This window comes from Balaenoptera musculus, chromosome 15 (genome assembly GCF_009873245.2).
Source record: "Balaenoptera musculus isolate JJ_BM4_2016_0621 chromosome 15, mBalMus1.pri.v3, whole genome shotgun sequence".
In the NCBI taxonomy this organism is placed as follows: Eukaryota; Metazoa; Chordata; class Mammalia; order Artiodactyla; family Balaenopteridae; genus Balaenoptera; species Balaenoptera musculus.
Genome location: NC_045799.1, coordinates 61,897,828 through 61,919,030, shown reverse-complemented (window position 1 = coordinate 61,919,030; position 21,203 = coordinate 61,897,828). Strand labels below are relative to the sequence as shown.

Genomic DNA, 21,203 nt, shown 5'->3' with positions numbered 1-21,203 from the left:
AGGAGTAGAGAGAAGGGTGAAACTTCAGGGGGGATGAGGGAACTTCTGGGGTGATGGTGGTTGCACACTGTATTTGTCAAAATTCATTGAACCATAGCCTTAAATGAGTGGATTCTATTGTATGTAAATTATACTTCAATCAGTAAAGCTAATTATTTTAAAAAATAATAATAAACAGAAAAAACACATATCCACGTTGTTGCCAGCAGAAAAACTACCACTTCCCGCCTGACTTAGTATATTGTATGTTTAAAAAGAAACATAACCAGTCTACTATCAATCACTTAATAGATGGGAGAGGCTGCAGTTTACGTGTGATTGAGTGGTTTACCAGTGTGACTGCATTGCCGTCACCAGAGCGCACATCCCAGTGGTTAGCAAGCAGACGTTGCCAAAACATGAAGAGAATCTGAATGTGGTCCAGTCACTTAAACACGGCACAGTGCTTTATGTTTTGATGGCTCATGTGACACAACCCATGCGTTGGCCTTTGATCTTGTTTCGACTAAACTAAATGTGTCATTTTAGATTTTTTTTTTTAATTTGAGACAGATTTGGGTGGGGGGAGGAGTGGAGTTGTCAGCCCTTTTCCTGGCATAACCACTGCAAAAGAAGCACTTGTATTAGTTGTGTTTGTTGAAGCCGTTGGTGAGCGTTTGGAATCTTGTTAGGTGGGTTCTGCTAACTGGAAATTTAGGACAGTTGGGAGAATGTGTGACTCTGCATTTTACTAAAGGCTCTGTGAGGAGGATCTGCCCAGCAAAGCCTGCAGTGTAAACAGATCACCGAGGGAATGGGTTAAAGTGTGTAATATGTTTAAGCTGACTTCAGAATGCTTTCTACATTAAAACAAAGTACCTCTCGGGAATTCCCTGGTGGTCTAGTGGTTAGGGTTCGGCGCTTTCACTGCCGTGGCCCGGGTTCAATTCCTGGTTAGGGAACTGAGATCCCACAAGCCGTGCAGTGCAGCAAAAATCAAAAAACAAAAAACAAAACAAACACAAAGGACCTCTCAAATTGGGTTAAAACAAACAAAACAAATTCATCTATGTATTTTTTATAGAGAGCACACCTAAATAAAAATAACCCAGAAAGTGACAAAAAGTAAGTGTGGAAAAGGGATATCTTGGGCAAATGCTAGCGAAACAAAAGTACTGTAGCAAGGTTGCTGTGAGATAAAATAGACTTCATATTAATAATAATTCATGGCATCTACTCAGAGATATGACAGGTATGAATGCTTATGAATATAACTTTGAAATATATAAAGGAAAAGTTGATAGAATACAAGTATAAACTGACAAAACCACAATCTTGGTGGGAGACTTGAATATATTTCTCATGAAACAACAGATCAAGTAAATAGAAAATAAGTATATAGAGGATTTAAATAACACAGTTAACAAGTTTGATTTTATAGATACATATAGTGAACAATACACACTCTTCAAAACTTGAATACCCAGCTTGCAAAAGTTGATTTTAAGCCAGTCCACCAAGAAAATCTCAATAAAACAGAGATACAATGTTACTTCTCTCATAGGGAGATAATGTATATAGAAGCTTTTATCATGCTGCAAAGACTCAAAAAAATATTTGTTTCTTTTAGTCTCCTTTCTTGTGTGTTTTATCCTAGGAACTGCAGCAGTAGGGCACACAGATAAGATTGGGCGTTTGAAAGAGCTCTGTGAGCAGTACGGCATATGGCTCCACGTGAAAGGGTGAGTGGAGGGGAGTTTGGCTGCATGGTGGGCTGGCAGAGTGCCCAGGAGGCGCTCACTTTGTCGTCACATATATCACTAAGGGCTCTTTGGCTTGCACATTACAAAATTACCCAAATTGGCTTAAGCAAGAAGAGGTTTTATTGGCTCCCATAGCTAAGAAGCCCAGTGTTAGGATTGGCCTTAGGCACCACGTCAGCCAGGTCACTTGGCTGAAGTTCCTCCATGGTGGTGGCTCCGTCTGTAGATAGCCTTTCCTGTTCTGGTGCAGAGTAGCTGCAGCAACTCCAGCCGCCTTTCCAGGTGTGTGCAGAGGGTCAGAGGTCTCAGCAGGAGTCTCATGCTGAGCCGATTGCTGTGGCCAGGGAAGTGTAACACTCTTAATAGTTTAGGTGATTTGTGAAGCTGTGGTCTCATAGAGGAGATTGGGGTGGCTTCCCAGAAGGCCGTTGGAGTGCTGCTACGAGAAGAGAGGGGAGAGGATGCAGGGCAGCCCAGGTAGTCCATTTCCAGGACATCATACACGTACACGGTGCGTTGCTTTTTAATATTGTCCCTCTGGGAAAGAATGATGACTGGGAAATAATACTGGTATCTACCAAAGATATAAAATAATATAAAATAAGACTCCCATTACACTAAATAAGTAGAAGTCACCCCCTGAAATACATTTTGATTAAAATGCATTTTCCAGGTTTTCCTGAAAGTTGTATATGTACCACACTTTATGTTGCTGTTATAAAAGCTACCAACACAGCTGAAAGACATGTAAATGTCAGCGTGGAACAGCACAGCCCTTTTTAAAAAATTTTTTTAAATTTAAAATATGTACTTAGTGAATAAGCAGCAGTAAATAATTAGTTCTTAGGTCTGTGTTTTTTCTTCCAGTGTGAATCTGGCAACATTGGCTCTAGGTTATGTCTCCTCATCAGTGCTGGTATGTTGTTGATTTACTGAATACTGTGTTTTTAAGAAGGAATTTAACATCACTTAATCCCTGATGGCTTTTCACAGTTTTTATGAATGGAGAAAGATGTTGGGTTTAGTGTATCCTGATAGTCTAACAAGAAGTTGTTCTCTCTGTGGTAGGCTGCAACCAAATGTGACAGCATGACGTTAACTCCAGGCCCATGGCTGGGTTTGCCAGCAGTTCCTGCTGTGACGCTTTATAAGCACGACGATCCTGCCTTGGTAAGCTTACTCTCCCTGGGAGGGAGTGGGGAGTGGCTAATAATCACTGGGTCTGGGGGCAAAATACAGAAAAAGGAAAAAGTGAACATTTTCCTTAATGTTACCTCTGTGACTTTTTATTTTTGAAAAAAATGTTTTTAACATAAATGAAGCTATACCATATATATTTTTCTATTTAGTCTCCCCATACTACCCCATGTGTATGAAAAACTTTTTATCACTGTGTAATATTCCATCACTTGAGTACCACAGTTATTTAATCATTCTCCATTTGTGAACTTTTAGGCTGTTTTCAAATTTTTGTTACTAAAATAATGAGCATCATTCTGTGTTTCAAATTATTCCTTAGACTGGGTTCCCAGAAGTGGAATTAATAATGAGTAAGAGTATTTTAAGGTTCTTGATCCACATTGTCTAAAAGGTTGTAACATGATATAGCTTTTAAAAGCATAGTGGTGGTTCTTGTTAGTGGATCAGTTAGTGATAGGCACATGCACAATAAGCTTTCATTGATTCTTCTTAAACAGTTAATACCTTGCTCAGGTGATAATGGCTAGGTGTTTGAGGATACTCAGAACAGCCTTGGGAGGGGCTGCCTCTTGAATGGCTAAGAGCTCCAGCTCTGGGATGAACCCATTTGGATTCTCATCCTGGCTTTGCCACATCTTAGCCATGAACCCTTAGACAAAGCAAGGTCTCTGAGCTAAGTTGCCTAGAATACTTACCTCATGGAGTTGTTTGATGATCAAATGAATAATGCAAGCCAAGTGCCTGCATAGCATCTGACACAAACTAAGTGCATAGTAAATGGTAACTAGTTAGTTCTGCTATGTGATTTCATTGGCTTTGATTAATAAACCCATATTGGCTTTTTTAGACTTTAGTTGCCGGTCTTACATCAAATAAGCCAACAGACAAGCTCCGTGCCCTGCCACTGTGGTTGTCTTTACAATACTTGGGACTTGATGGGATTGTGGAGAGGATTAAGCATGCCTGTCAGCTGGTGAGTAGAAACCTGAAGTTCCAATGAGTCACAGATACTCCATGGCAAAAACAGAGACAGAAAAATGCTTCATTGATTTACCCTCCCCCCAATACCTTGTTGTCTGGATTTCCCATCTCATAAGCAAGCAGACTAATTTCCCTGCATATATAGGTTTCTTGTTCAAAGTTATGGGAGAGACTGCTGGGGCTGTCCCAGCTTTTGTGTCCAAATGAAATCAGATTAAAATGAATGCCGGTGACAGCATGGGGGAGAAAAGAAGTCACAAGGTGACAGCGAAGGAGTGGAGAAGAATGCAGAAGCCGGGATAAATGTTCCACTTGACTGACCGACTCTTGAGGGTAAAGGATTGTGATGGTTGGGGGGAGTAAGGATGGCATGGATATTTTTAACACACGCTGGCTTGGGCTCCCAAATTGCAAGGCTCTAGGGACAATTTTAATTCTCTGTTTGAGGTGTTCTAATTGTGAAAAATATATAATTATGTTGTAGTTTAGAAAGCAAAAAAAATGCCATATTTACACAGTTTGAGAGCTGAGTTCTACCTAAGTCTAAAGCATGATGTCACCTTTCTGTACCTCCAATTTCTCACCTGTAGAATAGGGGTGATGATGTAATGGAAGATTGTTATGAGGACTTAGTTCGTACATGTAAAGCTCTCATAGCAGCACCTAGTCATATAGTAAGGTATGCAGATAGTTTTAAAAATAAATCTTTGTTTTAAATATATTCTTGGAATTGACACTTCCTCGTGTCATTTTTATACTTAAGAAAAATTAGTATTTTCATATTACTGTAGCAGGAGTCCTTTGGTTTATAATATTAGGCTAGTTCATTTTAACATTAGTTTCTAATGAAATAGAAACATTCTAAATGAAGTAGTTTCATTTTTACATTAAGTAATATTAAGATTTATGTTCATTATGTTTACAGAAGCACCACATTTTTAAAAACATTTTCTCACTGGGCTGTTGGCTCACATCTTGAGGTTTGGTCCTTTGGAAGGAGAAGCCTTCATCACCATGGTAACTAAGTCAGTTTGGGGAAGGTTTGGGCACCCCAGGGACAGTTTTTCAAATCCCTTTGGTTTATGGGGCGCAGGAAAATAATGATGACAGTCAGCCACCAAACCCTTGAGGTCACTGCAGCTCTGGCATCTTCCTGCCAGCAAACGCTGTGGCGGATCTCAAACCCTCCTGAGCACTTGACTCTGCTGCTGACTCACCGCTGCTAAATGCACATGTGAAAACCGCATGGAGGCTTAGCAGGTGTGGTCGCCTGTGTCCAGTCCTGCCTTGTAGTCCGCACCAGGTCACATGTTCCCTGAGAGCAAAAATCAGTGTCCTCCTTCTTTTCTTCCTCCTTCTCATCTTCATCTTCGTGAGAAGCAGTTCCTGAGCATTTACTCAGTGCCAGGTGCTGTGCAGCACCGTGGATGCAGGCTCTCATTTGGTCCCTACAGCTTCCCCAGAATGTAAAGTCCACTGATAACATATTAAGAATTAGTTTTCATGAGGGGTTTTCCTGTGTCCAACACTCAAACATCTGTTGAATTAATGACCCCCAGGCCATGCAGTATATATTATTTTGTCCCCACATTAGCGATGAGAGAGCTGGGATTGAGATATTAACGATGATGACAGTCGTCATCACTTATGTAACGCATGCCATGTTCTAGACACCTAACATGTATCAACTCGTGGAGGATAGATACTGTCACCCCACTATGTAGTTGAGGGAACGGAAGCACAGAGAGGCTGAAAAACTTGTCCAAGGTCATAGCTAGTAAGTGGCAGATAAGTAATTTACCCACAGTCCCACAGGTGGTAAGGGGCAGAGCCAGGCTTTGAACCCAGATGTGGTTATTCCAGACCCTGTGCTTCTGACCAGCTCTTAACGGTGCTGTGCACTCTCATTTACCTTTGCTCTTCCTCCCAATATCGGTACTGTGCCTCACGCACATTTGCACTCGGTAGTTTGGTTTTGTTTTTTTTCTGTTTTTGTTTTTGTTTTTTAATATTTTCTTGGCCACGCCATGTGGCATGTGGAATCTTAGTTCCCCGACCAGGGATTGAACCCACACCCCTTGCATTGGAAGCACAGAGTCTTAACCACTGGACCGCCAGGGAAGTCCCTGGTATTTTGTTTTTTGTTTTTTGTTTTTGAGATATAATTGATATATAACATTATATTCGTTTCAGGAGCACATCATAATGATCTGATATTTGTATGCATTGTGAAACGATCACCACAATACATCTAGTTAACATCCATCACCACACATAGTTACAAAAAATTTTCTTTTCTTGTGATAAAGACCTTTAAGATTTATTCTCTTAGCAACTTTCAAACATGCAATACAGTATTAAAGTTACTACAGTATTGGGAATTCCCTGGTAGTCCAGTGGTTAGGACTTCATGCTTCTACTGCTGGGGCCCGGTTTCAATCCCTGGTCGGGGAACTAAGATCCTGCAAGCAGCAAGCTGTGGCCAAAAAAAAAAGTTACTACAGTATTATTGACTATATTCCCCATGACTCATTTTTTTTTTTTATTTTTATTTTTTAAAATTTTTTTAATGATATTCTTGTCTGCTTACATTCTTTTTATGTATGTATGTATGTATGTATGTATGGCTGTGTTGGGTCTTCGTTTCTGTGCGAGGGCTTTCTCTAGTTGTGGCAAGCGGGGGCCACTCTTCATCGCGGTGCGCGGGCCTCTCACTATCACGGCCTCTCCTGTTGCGGAGCACAGGCTCCAGATGCGCAGGCTCAGTAATTGTGGCTCACGGGCCTAGCTGCTCCGCGGCATGTGGGATCTTCCCAGACCAGGGCTCGAACCTGTGTCCCCTGCATTGGTAGGCAGATTCTCAACCACTGCGCCACCAGGGAAGCCCATGACTCATTTTTAATAACTGCAGTTTGTACCTTTTGATCCCTTTCACCCACCCACCCCCAGCCCCCGCCTCTAGCAACCACCAGTCTTCTCTGTAGCTATGAGCTTTGTTTTGTTTTGTTTTAGATTTCACATGTAAGTGAGATCATATGGTATTTGTCTTTGTCTGAATTATTTCACTTAGCATAATGCCCTTAAGGTCTACCCATGTTGTTGCAAATGACAAGATTTCATTCTTTTTTATGGCTGATTATTTTCTATTGTGTGTGTGTTTGTCTGTGTGTGTGTGTGTGTGTGTGTGTGTGTATCCCATCTCCTTTATCCATTCATCCTTTGATGGACACTTAAGTTGTTTCCGTATGTATCTTGGTGATCATAAATAATGCTGCAGTGAACATATCTTGTCGAATTAGCGTTTTCATGTTCTTCAGTTCAGATAACCCACGTGGACTTGCTGGATCATATGGTGGTTCTATTTTTAATTTTTTGCGGAAGCTCCATATGTTTTCCACAGTGGCTGCACCAATTTACATTCCCACCACCAGTTCACAAGCATTCCTTTTTCTCCACATTCTTGTGAACACTTGTCATTTCTTGTCTTTTGATGACAGCCATTCTAACAGGTGTGAGGTGATATCTCATTGTGCTTTTGATGTGCATTTCCCTAATGATTAGCGAAGTTGAGCATCTTTACGTGTGCCTGTTGTCCATCTGTATGTCTGGAAAAATGTCTGTTCAGATCTTCTGCCCATTTTTAATTGGATTGTTTGGTTTTTTGCTGTTGAATTGTATGAGTTGTTTGTATATTTTGGATATTAACCCCTTATCAAATAAATGATTTGCAAATATTTTCTCCCATTCCATAGGTTCCCTTTTCATTTTGTTGATTATTTCCTTTGCTGTGCAGAAGCTTTTTAGTCTGACATAGTCTGCTTGTTTAATTTTGCTTTTGTTGCCTTGCACTCAGTAGTGATTGAATGACCTATATTGCTAATATGACAAATTCACATATGTCTCATTAGAAAAAGCTTTTCTGGAACCACTAAATGTAACTTGTAACTGAAATATTGGGGAATATTTGCAGATATTTAAATGCAAAAATTGGCAGCCGAAATTAGAAATCATCAAGTTGCAGATGGCTTTATCTGCCTGAGATCCTTGTTTGCAGACCTGCAAAGACCCTCATAAAAACCGCTTCTTAATATGAAATTACATAAGCTGTTTTTTTGTCATTTGCAGAGTCAGCGATTGCAAGAAAGTTTGAAGAAAGTGAACCACATCAAAATCTTGGTATAGTACATAATTTGATCTGTTTTTTGAAGTAAATAACTCTTAACTTCAGTGACTTAGAATGATTTTCTCCAGATTTGATGCATGTCCATGGAATTGTGGCAGCTCCAGTAAAACCACATTCTTTGGGAGAGAGTCATGCATGTACTGATGACCTAATTCTGCAGTTAGCAGAAGCCTAGAAATTTGCCCCTTATACTGTTTGAACCCATACAGTGCTTTTCATATAATCCATTTGCAGTTTTTATTCTGTTAAAATTTAGCGTTGCATAAAGATGTAATAAGCACCATTGATTTCACCTGCCCAAGGATTTTTAGAACACCCATCTTCCTGAAATGAAAAATCATTTTGTCTGTGAGTGCTTTGGGCTACTCTTTCTGAAACCCTTTGACCCCAGAGTTGGCATTTGCATGAAGGGGAATAAGGCAGAGAAAAGGGGGTGGCCCTGCTCTTCTTGCCCTGGTGTCTTCCTGAAAGATGCCACCATCTGTCAGAGATTGTGCCCTAAGGCTGGTAACTAGACAAGTAGATGAGGATGTAGGGGGTCTGATAACCAAGTATCAGTTCAGGTTTGAATGTTTTCATGTTTTGCTTCATTGTATTTTAGGATTTCAGAAAAAATGTAGATCAGATTCTAATTTAAACAGGGTCACTGGTGTTTCTTTGACAATTCTGCAGGATACAGTTAAGTTTAAAACGAATGTTTGAGTTTATTTGGGGTTCAGGTGAGTGCAGTTTATTTCCACTTTAGTACACAGTTCGGTTTAAGTGCGTGAATGGGGGCTGCTCACATTGCCTTCTGAGTAGGAGCTTGGAGCTACTCAGCTGACCTGAGGTGACTCAAGTCCTAGCTTGGAAGAGGACAGTGGCCCCTCCGGAGAAGCAGAGGGATGAATGTAAGTCAGGAGACTTGGGTTCCAATTTCAGCAGTACCACTGGGGCCCTGTGACACTGACTCATTCTGTTAACCTCCTAAGCCTGTGAGCTCAGCTGTCGGTGAAGGTATGTTGGTTGGACGCCCTTGACTGCAAACAGAGAGACCTAAATTATGGACTAGAATGAGTGTGCTGGTGGGGTGAAGGCAGTGCTGGGCCTGTGTACTTCCTGTCCCACCCTTGCTGAGCCCTCTGGGGCTCCTCTTCATGTCCTCTCCTTCCTCATTCTCCTCCAAGCAGGGAGGAGCAGATGGTGCTAACTGATCTCCAGCTGGTTCGGAGCGCCTCTGTAAGGCCACATGTGGCCCGGGCATAACCCTGCGCCCTCCCTCCTTGCAGTGGCTGCTCTGCTCCGTAGGGGGTACAGAAACTGGCAGACACCATGAGGCATCGTGGCCTGTCGGTAATCCATCATCATCATCATCATCATCATCACAGCTGCTGTTTGTGAAATGCTTGCTGTGTAGCATACGTGGTACTAAGTCCCTTTCATGCCTATTTCATTTAACCCTCACAAGTCTCCTTTGTACGTGCTGTTCCCTGTACCTGAAAATACTGTTCCCCCTAATTCTTCTCATTACTGATTTCTTATCCATCAGATCTCAGTTCAAATATCACCTCTTCAGAGAGGCCTTCCCTGAGCCCCGACCCTACCTAGAATAACATCCACCACCTTCCATCACTCTCTGGGCTCTGGGTTTTTTCCTTCATTGAACTTATTACTACCTGGAATCGTGGTCTGTATTTGTTTGTTGTCTGTTTTTCCCCTGTAGAAGCCTTGTAAAGGCAAGGACTTTTGTCTGTTTTTTCATGGTTTTATGTCCTGTGCCAAGTATGATACTTGGCGTACAGTAGGCATGCGAGTGTGAATAAATACATAGAATCTGTGAGTTGGACGCAGTGGTTATTCCCTTTTTACTAGTGAGGAAGGTAAGGCACAGATAGGTTGAGTGCGTGCCCAGGCTGCCCAGCGAGGCAGTGGTAGAGCTGGATGCACACTCAAAGCCTGCGACCTTAGTCAGTGCACCATCCCTCCGCGGTCAGTTACAGGAGAGTGAATTCCTCCTGCCTCAGGCTCGTTATGAGGGGTATATCACATAATGCGTGGGAAAGCAAAATGAAGACTGTCAGGCACCATAAAATAGAAGTAATTATTAAGTGTCTTTTGCTCCTCACCACAGTATTTGTCTAGTGCTTTCATAGGTACTGACTCCGGAATCCTCACAATAAGTCTCTGGGGTAGAGTGGCGTTATCTCCATTTCTGTGGCTCAGATGAGTCGTGTGTCCAGAGTCCCAGAACTAGTATGTGGCAAAGCCAGGACTTGACCCCAGGTTATCACAGAAGAGCTTCTCTGCTGCTCAGCCACTCCCTTCTCCAGGCATCCATGGCCTTCTTCCTTCCCATCTGGACGGCCCTTCAGGAGCCTCTCCCATCCCAGAAGCACAAGCCCACTGCCCGAGCTCACCACCTCCAGCACCAAGGCCTTTTCCAGGGCCCGGGGTGGTGCTTGTGCCCCACTTTATCAGTGCCCAATTCAGTCTCCTCTGCAACTGCATTCTGATAAGGCTGTTGTTTCACAGGATTCTTATCCAGCACATGGAGTAGATTCTAAAGTCAGCATGTGAGGGGAAACTCTAATATTGTCACCCTTACGCCTGAAAATTCCAAAATGCCTCTGGGGGGCAGTTAACACGGTTTCGTGTTTACGTCTCTGCTGGCTTTTAAGATTTTCTTGGTCCTTAGTGTACTGCCACTTTCACCATGATATATCTAAGTAAGGATTTTTTTTTTTAATCTTGCTTGGTACTTGTGCTAATTGAACCTGAGGATTCTTTTTCTTAATCCTGTAAAATTCATTTTTTCAGCTATGACCTCTTTCTCTAGTCGTACCTTCTGGAACCCCAGTGGGCTGCATATTGAACCTTGTCATCCCACCTTCCATCAGTCTCTTGGATACCTCCATCTCTTTGCTGCCTTCTAGTGTAGCCCTTCAGATCTGTCTTGGAGTTCAGTAATTTGCTCCGGAGCTGCATCTAATCTGCTGTTTAACCTATTCACTGCGTTTGTACTTTCAGTGACCTCTTTTTCATTTCAGGATATTCTCATTAGTTCTTTTTCAAGTTATTCTCTGCTTTATAAGCATCTTCTTAAAAAAAAAAAAGATTTCTGGTCCTTCGTTTCTGTTAAACACAGTGATCGACGTCTGTCCGATGGTTGTTTCAGTGTCTCGGTTCTTGGGGCCACAGATTCTCCTCTCAGCTGTGTCTGCTGACTCTTGCTCCCTGTGTGTGTTGTAATTTTTCTGTTATGAGCTAAATTTTTTTTTTCTTCTGTGACTGGCCTAGGTCCATTTATTTATGTTGGTTTCACAGCTTTAGGAGTCTTACACTACAGAGGACATCACACCCAGGTGCAGAACACACCTGACATTTTGATTTCTCATGAGAGAATTTTTTCTCTCTCTACAGAGTATCAGGCAGAGTTAAGCTTTCTTACTGATCAGTGGGTGGAGTTTTTCTCTCTTTTCATGAAGAGTGTTTTTCAAGGGTCCTGGCTTTATGTAAACTCAGCACCATCCCTCACATGGGCTTCAAACCCATGACCTTAGACATTAAAGCAAAGTTCCAGGCCCCATCCGTGCTCCCCCCCACCCCCCAGCCCCTGCAGCTCAGCTTACACTATTCTTTCTGTTTTCTCTTCTTTCTGGATTCACCTTTTTTTGTGAGCCTAGCAATGGTTTGAACTTCTTTTGGTTATTGGTGACATTTAATCAAGCATTTCAGGTATTTAGAATTGATGACTTAAGTATTAGCTTGGTCTACCATGTTGCCGGAACCAGAATTCTATGTATATAACCCTGTACAGGATTTCTTATGCAGGCTGACATTTGAGACCACTGAGCTCAAAGAAATAAGAAACAAAAGACTATAGCAGTCTTGGCACTCAAGTCATTCTGCCTTATCCTAACTGAGAATAGGGGAATGGGTGTAGAATTTTGTCACTTCGTTCCTCTTTACTTATTGGGCTTACTTTGTTCTATATAAATATTAAACCCCTCTAACTTTAAAGGTATTAATAGATTTATTTGTTTATGTGAAAGTTAAAGGAGATAGTACCTATGAAAGCACAGGAATTGGCTCAATAAATAATTGTCAGATTCGAATGTACCTCTTGCTTGATCTGAATCACATCCACTGTTCCTTTGAAAAGCTTAGTAGAGAAGATCTTGCGCAGCTACTTCCTGTCTCTGCAGTTAGCACACTCCTGTTGTGGCCCTACGAGTGAGCCATCACTGGCAGAGCCTTGGGAAATGGTTTCAAGATGAAGAATTGTAGTACTGGAATTGTTAAATGCTTTAGAGATCTTCCTCTCCCTTGTCCCACCTCCCCCCATTTCAAATACCACAGTCTGTCAAGGGCATTGCCACTCCCTTTGTGTCCTGACCCCACGGGAAAGCTGACGGCTCACTGTACATTCATTCAGTGGAGAACATGAACCTAGTGCTGTGCAATCTTAATGCAGTGGACGTCTTCATCTGTTATGAAATCTGTTAGTGAAGATAGTTGTCTGATGCCTGTCCCGAATATAAGTACCGCTTCAATGATTTAGAAAAACGTAGCTTCAGTTCTAGACTGTGGTTATCCACTTTGCCAGCAGGACTTGGATCCTGCTCAGAGAGTTTTACAGGGTGAGTAGAGGGTGAGTAGAAAAAGCTCCAGTCAGTCCTGCTTGAGGTGGCGTCACTTCTGGATTCTTGAAAGCTCAGACGCTCGACAGTGATTCTAGTGCCACTTTTTCCTTGCCTTTTTTGATCTTTCACGTTAGACCCGTGTTTATCCATAATTATTAAAATTTCCTCCCACTTTTCATTTTCAAGGTACCAGTGTCAGATGTTATAATTCAGCCATGTATTCTCGGGACTGGCTTATAATTATGTCTAAGAATTTTACTAAACCCTTGATTTTTGTTTCTCTAGCAAATGAAATTAACCTTTGAACTTTTTTATGTGGTTTTTTGGTGGTGGTGGTGGTGGTGGTGGTGGTGGTGGTGTGTGTGTGTGTGTGTGTGTGTGTGTGTGTGTGTTTCGGCTTGCAGGAAGTTAGTTCCCCGACCAGGGATTGAACCCAGGCCCAGGCAGTGGAAGCACCGAGTCCTAACCACTGGACCACCAGGGAATTCCCTTTATGTGTTTAAGTGCCAATGTCTGTAGCCTGTTTTTCAAGCTCACTGATTGATTTTGTAGGTGTTTGAAATTTACTGTTACTTGGTAATAATCAGATTCCATTTTTAGGTGGAGGATGAGCTCAGTTCGCCAGTGGTGGTGTTCAGATTTTTCCAGGAGTTACCAGGCTCAGGTAGGTGATTTTAAAAAGGGGGTTATTTTTCTATCTGTGTTTAAGGGCTTTGAATTTTAAACCACTTCAAGTTTAACTAAATAATCCAAAATATTTTGATTGCTAGAATCTTATCATCATTTCAAAAAAAATTTAATAATGTTCACAAGAACTCCAGACCTATTTGCCTTAGCATTTTCCTGACAGTTTCCTATGATTAAACCAGTGTTTTCCAAACACCAGTCCCTGGACTAGTGCTGGAATGAATGAGAGAGAGTCCCTTGAAAATAGAGTTGGGGGCCCTCCTTCCTGAGTATTTGACTCAGTAAGCTGGATCTAGGAATCTCTATCTTTAACAAATGTCCCAAGTGCCCCCCTACCCAGTCCAGGGCTCTGTTATCTTTCACCTGACGGCCACGGTCCCCTCTCACCTGACCTCTCACTTCCACACATTCCACACGCTCCATTCCCGTCCGCTCTCCCCATCCTGTCACCTCCCTGCCCAGAAGCCTGCGTATCTTCCGTTCCAGATGGAAGGCCTGCGGGTCCTAGCCCTTGCCTTCCCCTCCGACTTCCTCTTCTTGCTCACTGTTCTTCAGTCAGACTGGTCTTCCCTGAGTCTCTAGAACACTCCACCGTTTCCCAGAGCAGGACCGCTGCACTGCTGTCCCCCCCCCCGCTCTTCTGGCTCCTCCTCACCATTCAGGTCTCCGCAGCGTCCGCCTCCTCATGGAGGCCCTCCCTGCCTGTCCTGTCCAAGGTGACTCCCTCACATTATATCAGAGCTCCTGCCTTCTTTCAAGGCCACTAAAACAATGTATGGTGATATCCTTCATTTCCTTATGCTATTTCTTCAATAGAAGGTAAGCACCACCCTGACAAAAACCTTGTCTGCCTCAATCATAACCCCGTGCCCAGCACAGTGCCTGGCACAAGCAGGCACCTTGACCATTTAACAAAAGGGAGGCCAGTTGTGTTCTGAGGCCTGGTGTGCTCCTGGGTCTCTGATTTCCCTGCACGGTGCTCAGTGCTGGTAGACTGGTTGGTAACTTATAATTTTACTGCTTGATTTTTCCTCAAATTCCTTGAAAGAAAACTTTTTAAATGAATTAAGAATTCTTTTTGTGAGAATATATTCAATGTTGTATTTTTCATGAGAAAAAAAAGTGAAAGCTTAAACCCTCTGTAACATATATATTTTTAAAAATTTTAATTGTGGTTAAAAAACCCCATAAATTTACCACCTTACCATTTAAAAAGTGTACAGTTCAGTAGTGTTAAATATATTCACAATCGGGCTTCCCTGGTGGCGCAGTGGTTGAGAGTCTGCCTGCTAATGCGGGGACATGGGTTCGAGCCCTGGTCTGGAAGATCCCACATGCCGCGGAGCAACTAGGCCCGTGAGTCACAATTACTGAGCCTGCGCATCTGGAGCCTGTGCTCCCAACAAAGAGAGGCCGCGATAATGAGATGCCCGCGCACCGTGATTGAAGAGTGGCCCCACTTGGCCGCAACTAGAGAAAACCCTCGCACAGAAATAAGACCCAACACAGCCATAAATAAATAAATAAATCCAAAGTTAAAAAAAAAAAAAAAAAAAAAAGCAAATCTCTTAAAAAAAAAAAAGAGTATTAAAAAAAAAAAGAGTATTAAAAAAAAAAAAATATATATATATTCACATCGTTGGACAACAGCTCTCCAGAAATTTTTTGTCTTGCAAAACAAACTTCATACCCATTAAACACTAGCTCCCATTCCCCGTTCCCCCAGCCCCTGGCACCCACCATTCTACCCTCTGTCTCTCTGAATTAGACAACTTTACCTCATGTTAGTGGAATCACACAGTGTTTGTCTTTTTGTGACTAGCTTATTTCATTTAGCATAACACCTTCAGGGTACATTATGTTGAGCATGTGACAGACTTTCCTTACTTCTTACGGCTGTATGTACTCCGTCGTAGTATGTGCCATTTTGTCATTCATGGTGAGATATACATTGATTTTCCGGTTGAGGACATTTCTCTCAGGTTAACGTTGGGAGCTAAGTGAAATGGGGTTGGAGGGGTGTTTTGTAATTAGCTGTGTTTCTGGGAGGCGAATTCTCTGTGGTGTGTGTCAGATCCAGGACTTAATGCCATCCCCAGCCGCCCAACATGGCCCCGTCAGCAGTCAGCCAGGAGAGGCACTCCTGCGACGCACTGAACCGCTGGTAAGAACGGCTGTCACGTGCCCTTTCTTCTTCTGCGTCCTGGATGGTTGGGATAACCACATGGTCCTGTCTGGGAAATCAGAAACCCACAGGGGAGCCTCTTGTGACGGCGCCGGGCTTCGCCTGGGCCTCTGAAGCAGACCACAGCCCCACATGCTGCACGACTTCCAGCAGGTCCTGTCAACACTGTTCCCGCCGGTTCCTCACGGGACTGTTTCCCTGCTGCTGTGTAAGGCTGAACAACAACATGCAAAACGTGGCCTGCGGTGCAGCCACTTTGGAGCTCTGGTGATACCAGAAGCACATGAGCCAGACCCTTGCACGCCTCTGGCAGTCTGGCGACATGGATAAAGAGCATTATGCTTTGGCTGCTTTTTGACACTGAAATCATACCTCCTGGATTTGAGTGTAAAGAATATTCTAAACAATGTAAAGATGTTCACCAGAGCAGTACCAGTCCTAGCAAAACATTGGACAAGCCCCCAGTGGTTAGGACTCCGCGCTTCCACTGCAGGGGGCGAGGGTTAGATCCGTGGTCGGGGAACTAAGGTCCTGCAAGCTGCATGGCTCGACCTAAAAAGACACAAAACGAAACAAAAAACATTGGACATGCCCAACCTAGGGGTTTTGGTGGATAAATTATGGTACATCCACACAGTGACATTCAGAACTGCCAATATAAACCACATAGCTGCATGTTTATGGCAGAGGGGAAACGGTCATTGTAAATTATGTGAAAAAATGCAGATTACTACACAGCATGTGGAATGTCATGTTTTATGACAACAGAAGACACACACACACACATATACACCCCGAAGATCCAGGGGGTGGGGGATGGTTATGCCACATGTCAACAGTGGGTGTCTCTCAGTGGTGTATTGTGGGTAAATTTTCTTTTTTTTTACTTTACCTGTATTGCCTAGATCTTTCTATAGTGAACTTATATTTTTTAGTAAGAAAAAATGTAAAATTTACGGTTTTTAAAAACAAGGTGCCGTAAGTATTCAAAGAAAATTAAAGGTGAAAGGGAACTAGCCTCCAGTAGCCTCTTGGGTCTGGGCTGAGCGGACGAGGGCAGGTCCAGAGACTCTGGATTCCCTCCTTGCGGGAGTGTGTGCATTCTGCCCCTTTCCCTGCAGCTGGGAGAACAGCTGAAGCAGCTGGTGCCCGCGAGTGGCCTCACGGTCGTGGATCTGGAGGTGGAGGGCACGTGCGTGCGGTTCAGCCCCCTGACTACTGCGGCAGGTAACCAGTCTTCGTGGGTCACCCTCGCTGTTCTGGGAGCACCAATGCTGTGTCTGTCAAAGTCCAGGCTGTGATATTCTCTTCTCTCCCTGGAGAGGCTTTTCCTTTTCCTTTGGGCTGAGTTTAGGTAGATTAACTTTCTGGGGTAACTTCTGAGAAAGAGAGACCTCTGAAGTCAGTTGAATTCCTGTGTTTTGATGTCCTGTGACCCTCTGTTCAGTGGTTCTCAGCCCAGACTGACTTCAGAATCCCTGTGGAGCTCTGAAAACTCCCAGCGCCTGGGCCCCACCTGCAGAGATTCTGGTTGACTGACTGGGTTTACTTGGAGTGGAGCCTGGGCACAGTAGGCCAGTGAAGGTCGAGAACCACTGTTGTAGACATTTTAGAGAACTACAGAGCTGAAAGCACGTGGACTTTTATGACAAAGTCCTGGGGATTCTTGTTTCCCCCCTCGGCCATTTCATACCTGTAGGACCTGGAGCAAGTTTCTTATCTCCAGAGCTGTTCCCCACCCCCTCATAGTGGTGACGTGAAGATTAAACTGTGAGATTGTGAATATGAAATGGCTTGGGTAGTGGTTGGTGTATTTTATAGTAGGCACTTAAAAATAATCTGAAAAGAGGTGCCTTAAAAATCTGATTGTGCTTTTTTCTGAGATGATTTAAACATTTTCAGAAAATGTTTGATGGTTTTTCATGAGGTGTTTTCAACATTTTTGGAAAGATATTTTCTCAAAAACATAAAAGTGGTGAAGTGCAGGCAACTGCCCTGCACAGAAGAGCCATCGTGAAGATAGCCAGTGGCCTCCAGGCCTTCTAGGAGTCTCTGCTCCTGCTATGCAGGGGGCCTAGCCCCAGAGGCTTAGCCTCTGAAACTGGAAAAGCTAGCTGTGGATACCCCAGGCCACCTACGTTGAGGCTTAGATCACATAAGCGTTGGAATCAGCAGAAGTGAGGGCGCCGTGATGTTGCCAAGACTCTTGGATCCCTGAACCCTGAGCCCTCTCAGGCTCTGACCTGCAGAAGTACTTGGTACTGTCGCCATCATCACCCTGCCCTTCTGCCCCCCACCCTTGCCCCCAGAAACCCCTCTCTTTCTCTCCATGTGAACGTAGAGCGAGAACTGTGTGGTCGCCTCCTTGTTTCTAACCTGTGCTATGATGTTTATAACCTGACTTAAGCAGAGTCTTTCTGTGAGAAGAATCTGATTTCTATGGTAGGGTTTCCTTGTGTATTAAATCGGAGAGGCTAATTCTTCGGTGTAAGGAAAAAATGTGTCTACACCTGGGGCAGCCAGCTATATGAATTTTCAACACCTGATTCTTCCATATCTGGGTTTAGTGGCTTTTTTTTTTTTTTTTTAACTCCTCAGCTCAGCTAATGTGCTGTACCTAGAGCTGCTTTCTGACAGTAGAAGTGGGAGCACTGCCCCCTCATTTCCAGCCATTCTTTAAGCGTTTCCCTCACATTCTGTGCACGTGTTCAGTTTTAGGAACTCGGGGAGAGGATGTGGATCAGCTCGCAGCCTGCATCCAGAGCAAGCTCCCAGTCCTGACCTGTACGCTGCAGCTGCGAGAGGAGTTCAAGCAGGAGGTGACGGCAACAGCAGGTCTCTTATACGTTGATGACCCAAACTGGCCTGGAATAGGGGTTGTCAGGTACGATGTAAAGACCGTGGGTGGGTCATTTTGTGAACCAGCTTAGAAATCTAAGATGACTACGTGGCGTGACAGTGTTCATGTCTGATGAAAGTTCATCTAGATGTGCTGGGCATTTACAAGAGCACAGCGGGCAGGCGGCCCAGCGCGCACTGAGTGAAATAGGAGTTGCTGTGTTCTTTCTGTGCCAGCTTGAAAGTTAACTAGGAGAAGTACGTTGGGTGCACCACTGACGTGCGTACAGAGAACTACAACTCACTGAGGAGAAGCCAGTTCCCAGTTCCTCTGGTTCAGTGTGTGTCCCTCCTGTGGCCCCTTCGTCCCCTCTCTGGATCAGGGAAGCCTCCTGTTCCTCTTACAAGTGATGGGACTTCCCAGCCTTGCCCCTCCTTCTACATTTCATGCCCCTGGAGACTTGGGCTTCCCTTGGGACTTTCTGGAAAGGTTTGATCTTGAGACCCTCTGAGTGGCTCCTTTGCCCTTTGTCTCATTCCACACCCTTGGTAACTTCCAGTAGCTTCTATTCCACCTGTTATCCTGTGTCTGAAGAGACACTTGATCTTGTAGATTCCTGAAGTACTGTTATGTGATATCATTTATAGGTATGAACACGCTAATGATGATAAAAGCAGTTTGAAATCGGATCCAGAAGGGGAAAAAATCCATGCTGGACTCCTGAAAAAGTTAAATGAACTGGAATCTGACCTTACATTTAAAATGGGTAATTATTCCTTCTAAAGTCAACTGTGAACTTTGACAGCTGTTTTTTAACTGGTTTGAAGGGAAGTGGCCTCTCTTAGCTATTTAGATCTTCCCAGGGTGAGAGAGCCCTCTGCCCCTTCTGCAGCCTCTCTGGGTCCCATCTCCTCATTAGATCCATGTCCTCACCCCCTCGGGGAGGCTCCTCTGTGCCTGCTCGCGCTGCTGTACAGGGAGTGGCCCGTGTCTGAGGACGTGGGAACCAAGTCGGTCTGTTGTTTCTGCCCGCAGGCCCTGAGTATAAAAGCATGAAGAGCTGTATTTACATTGGCATGGCGAGTGACGACATAGATGTTTCTGAACTAGTGGAGACCATTGCAGTCACAGCCCGAGAAATCGAGGAAAACTCCAGGGTCTGTAAGACTAATCAGTGTCTCATTCCTTTCTGGGTTTTCCCTGGGCAATTAGCTGGAGTCACAAACGAAGAAGCTACCCTTGGCAGTGTCTGTTCATTCATTCTTTACCCAAGTTTTTAAAGGCTTCCTGTGAGCCAGGCATTGTGCAGGCATCAGGGATGCCGGTGATGTGATGCGGTCACTGCCCTCAGTGAACTCACAAGCCAGAGCGGGGAAGAGACGCATGTGAGCAACTGAGGTAGTAAATGCTGTGGACAGAAGTTAGGGGAGGCTGTGCATTCAGGAAGATGTGTTCACCTCTGCCCGACAAGGCCAGGGAAGAGTTCCTGATTGGAGCTGGTCCTGAGGCTGGATGGGATGGTGCTTCTGATAACAGAACTTTCCGCCAGTAATAGACCTGCTTCTCTTGGCCAGTTGGCACGGAGGACCAGGCTGTCAGACTTACAGGACGCTCTCCACACCAGATATGTGAGTCACTAGAAATTACTCAAAAGGAGAGAAAAGGGACCAAAGCCAGACTGGTCTGAGAGGAGGCAGAAACCTGTGTCATGTGATTCACTTTTGGTAGTAGGGGTGTGGAAGAGAAGGGAGTTTGAAATGAAGCCTAGGAGCCAAGCTTATTCATTCTTGGGTGGACTTCTTGAAGTTTCTTCCAAACCCGCCTATATTACTTCTGCCTCTGTCTCCATGAATGTTGAGAGTCATGTCTGTTTTCTATTGATACGACATTCAGATCACAGGGACAGTTATTGCTGTTCCCTGGAAAATGAGGCTGGTCACCAAGGTACGTCTGCCTAGGCCTCCTTTAACATTTTACCTCTTCTATTTGACATTCTGTTTTATTTTTACACTGACATTTTAAAGTGCCATTTACTAATATACTTTTGAAAAATGTCCCCAGCGCTATGTTAATAGTTCTAGGCCTTCAGCAAGAAGCTTAGACAAATAATGCCTTTCTTGGTCTTAACACAGCTTCTGGAAAACATGACAGAAGTGGTTCGGAAAGGAATTCAGGAAGCTCAGGTTCAACTGCAGAAGGCAAATGAGGAGCGACTTCTGGAAGAGGTGAGGCCCCAGGGTGGGCTCCCCCGCTGGCCTCAGGCTGGGCGCCAGCCTCCACAGGATGGCCTTGAGCAACGGTTATGTTTTGCAGGGGGTGTTACGGCAGATCCCCGTGGTAGGATCCGTGCTGAATTGGTTTTCTCCAGTACAGGCTTCACAAAAGGGAAGAACTTTTAACCTAACGGCAGGTAGGACTCTCTTTCATCTGGAGAGTTTTGCCAGATGATGCCCTGGGATCCCACGCTCGTGCTGAGGAGCCTTGTCCGTGCCCCAGGCTTTACACCGAGCACTGGGCCGGGACTCTTGTGAGAGGAGGCGAGACGTGTCTGCCCCTGGGACTCTGCCATCTTTCCTCTCCTGCCCCGACAGCTGAAACAGTATGAAAGCAGATGCCCGTTGCCCATAGCCGACTCCTCTTGGCCTCAGCAGGAACGCGTTCGCTCGGCTGTTCAGTCCTCCAGACAGTGTGTCCTGGACGTTTGGGTTCAGTGTTAACATTCTGTGCAGTCCTCATTAGTGTTTTGCCCCAGCAGAGAGCTGCT

The 21,203-nt window shown here is 44.2% G+C and overlaps 1 protein-coding gene across 1 annotated transcript in view; it reads left to right on the top strand.

Moving 5' to 3' along the window:
* The window catches only part of PDXDC1 (pyridoxal dependent decarboxylase domain containing 1), a 36,622-nt gene that overhangs the window by 12,330 nt on the left and 3,089 nt on the right, over nt 1-21,203 (top strand). Inside the window, 14 exon segments of the mRNA XM_036827646.1 lie at nt 1,637-1,721; nt 2,610-2,658; nt 2,811-2,912; nt 3,790-3,915; nt 8,049-8,099; nt 13,329-13,392; nt 15,490-15,512; nt 15,515-15,579; nt 16,721-16,827; nt 18,313-18,484; nt 19,087-19,205; nt 19,475-19,596; nt 20,572-20,664; nt 20,753-20,849. Of these exon segments, the coding sequence (XP_036683541.1) occupies nt 1,637-1,721; nt 2,610-2,658; nt 2,811-2,912; nt 3,790-3,915; nt 8,049-8,099; nt 13,329-13,392; nt 15,490-15,512; nt 15,515-15,579; nt 16,721-16,827; nt 18,313-18,484; nt 19,087-19,205; nt 19,475-19,596; nt 20,572-20,664; nt 20,753-20,849 (1,275 nt within the window).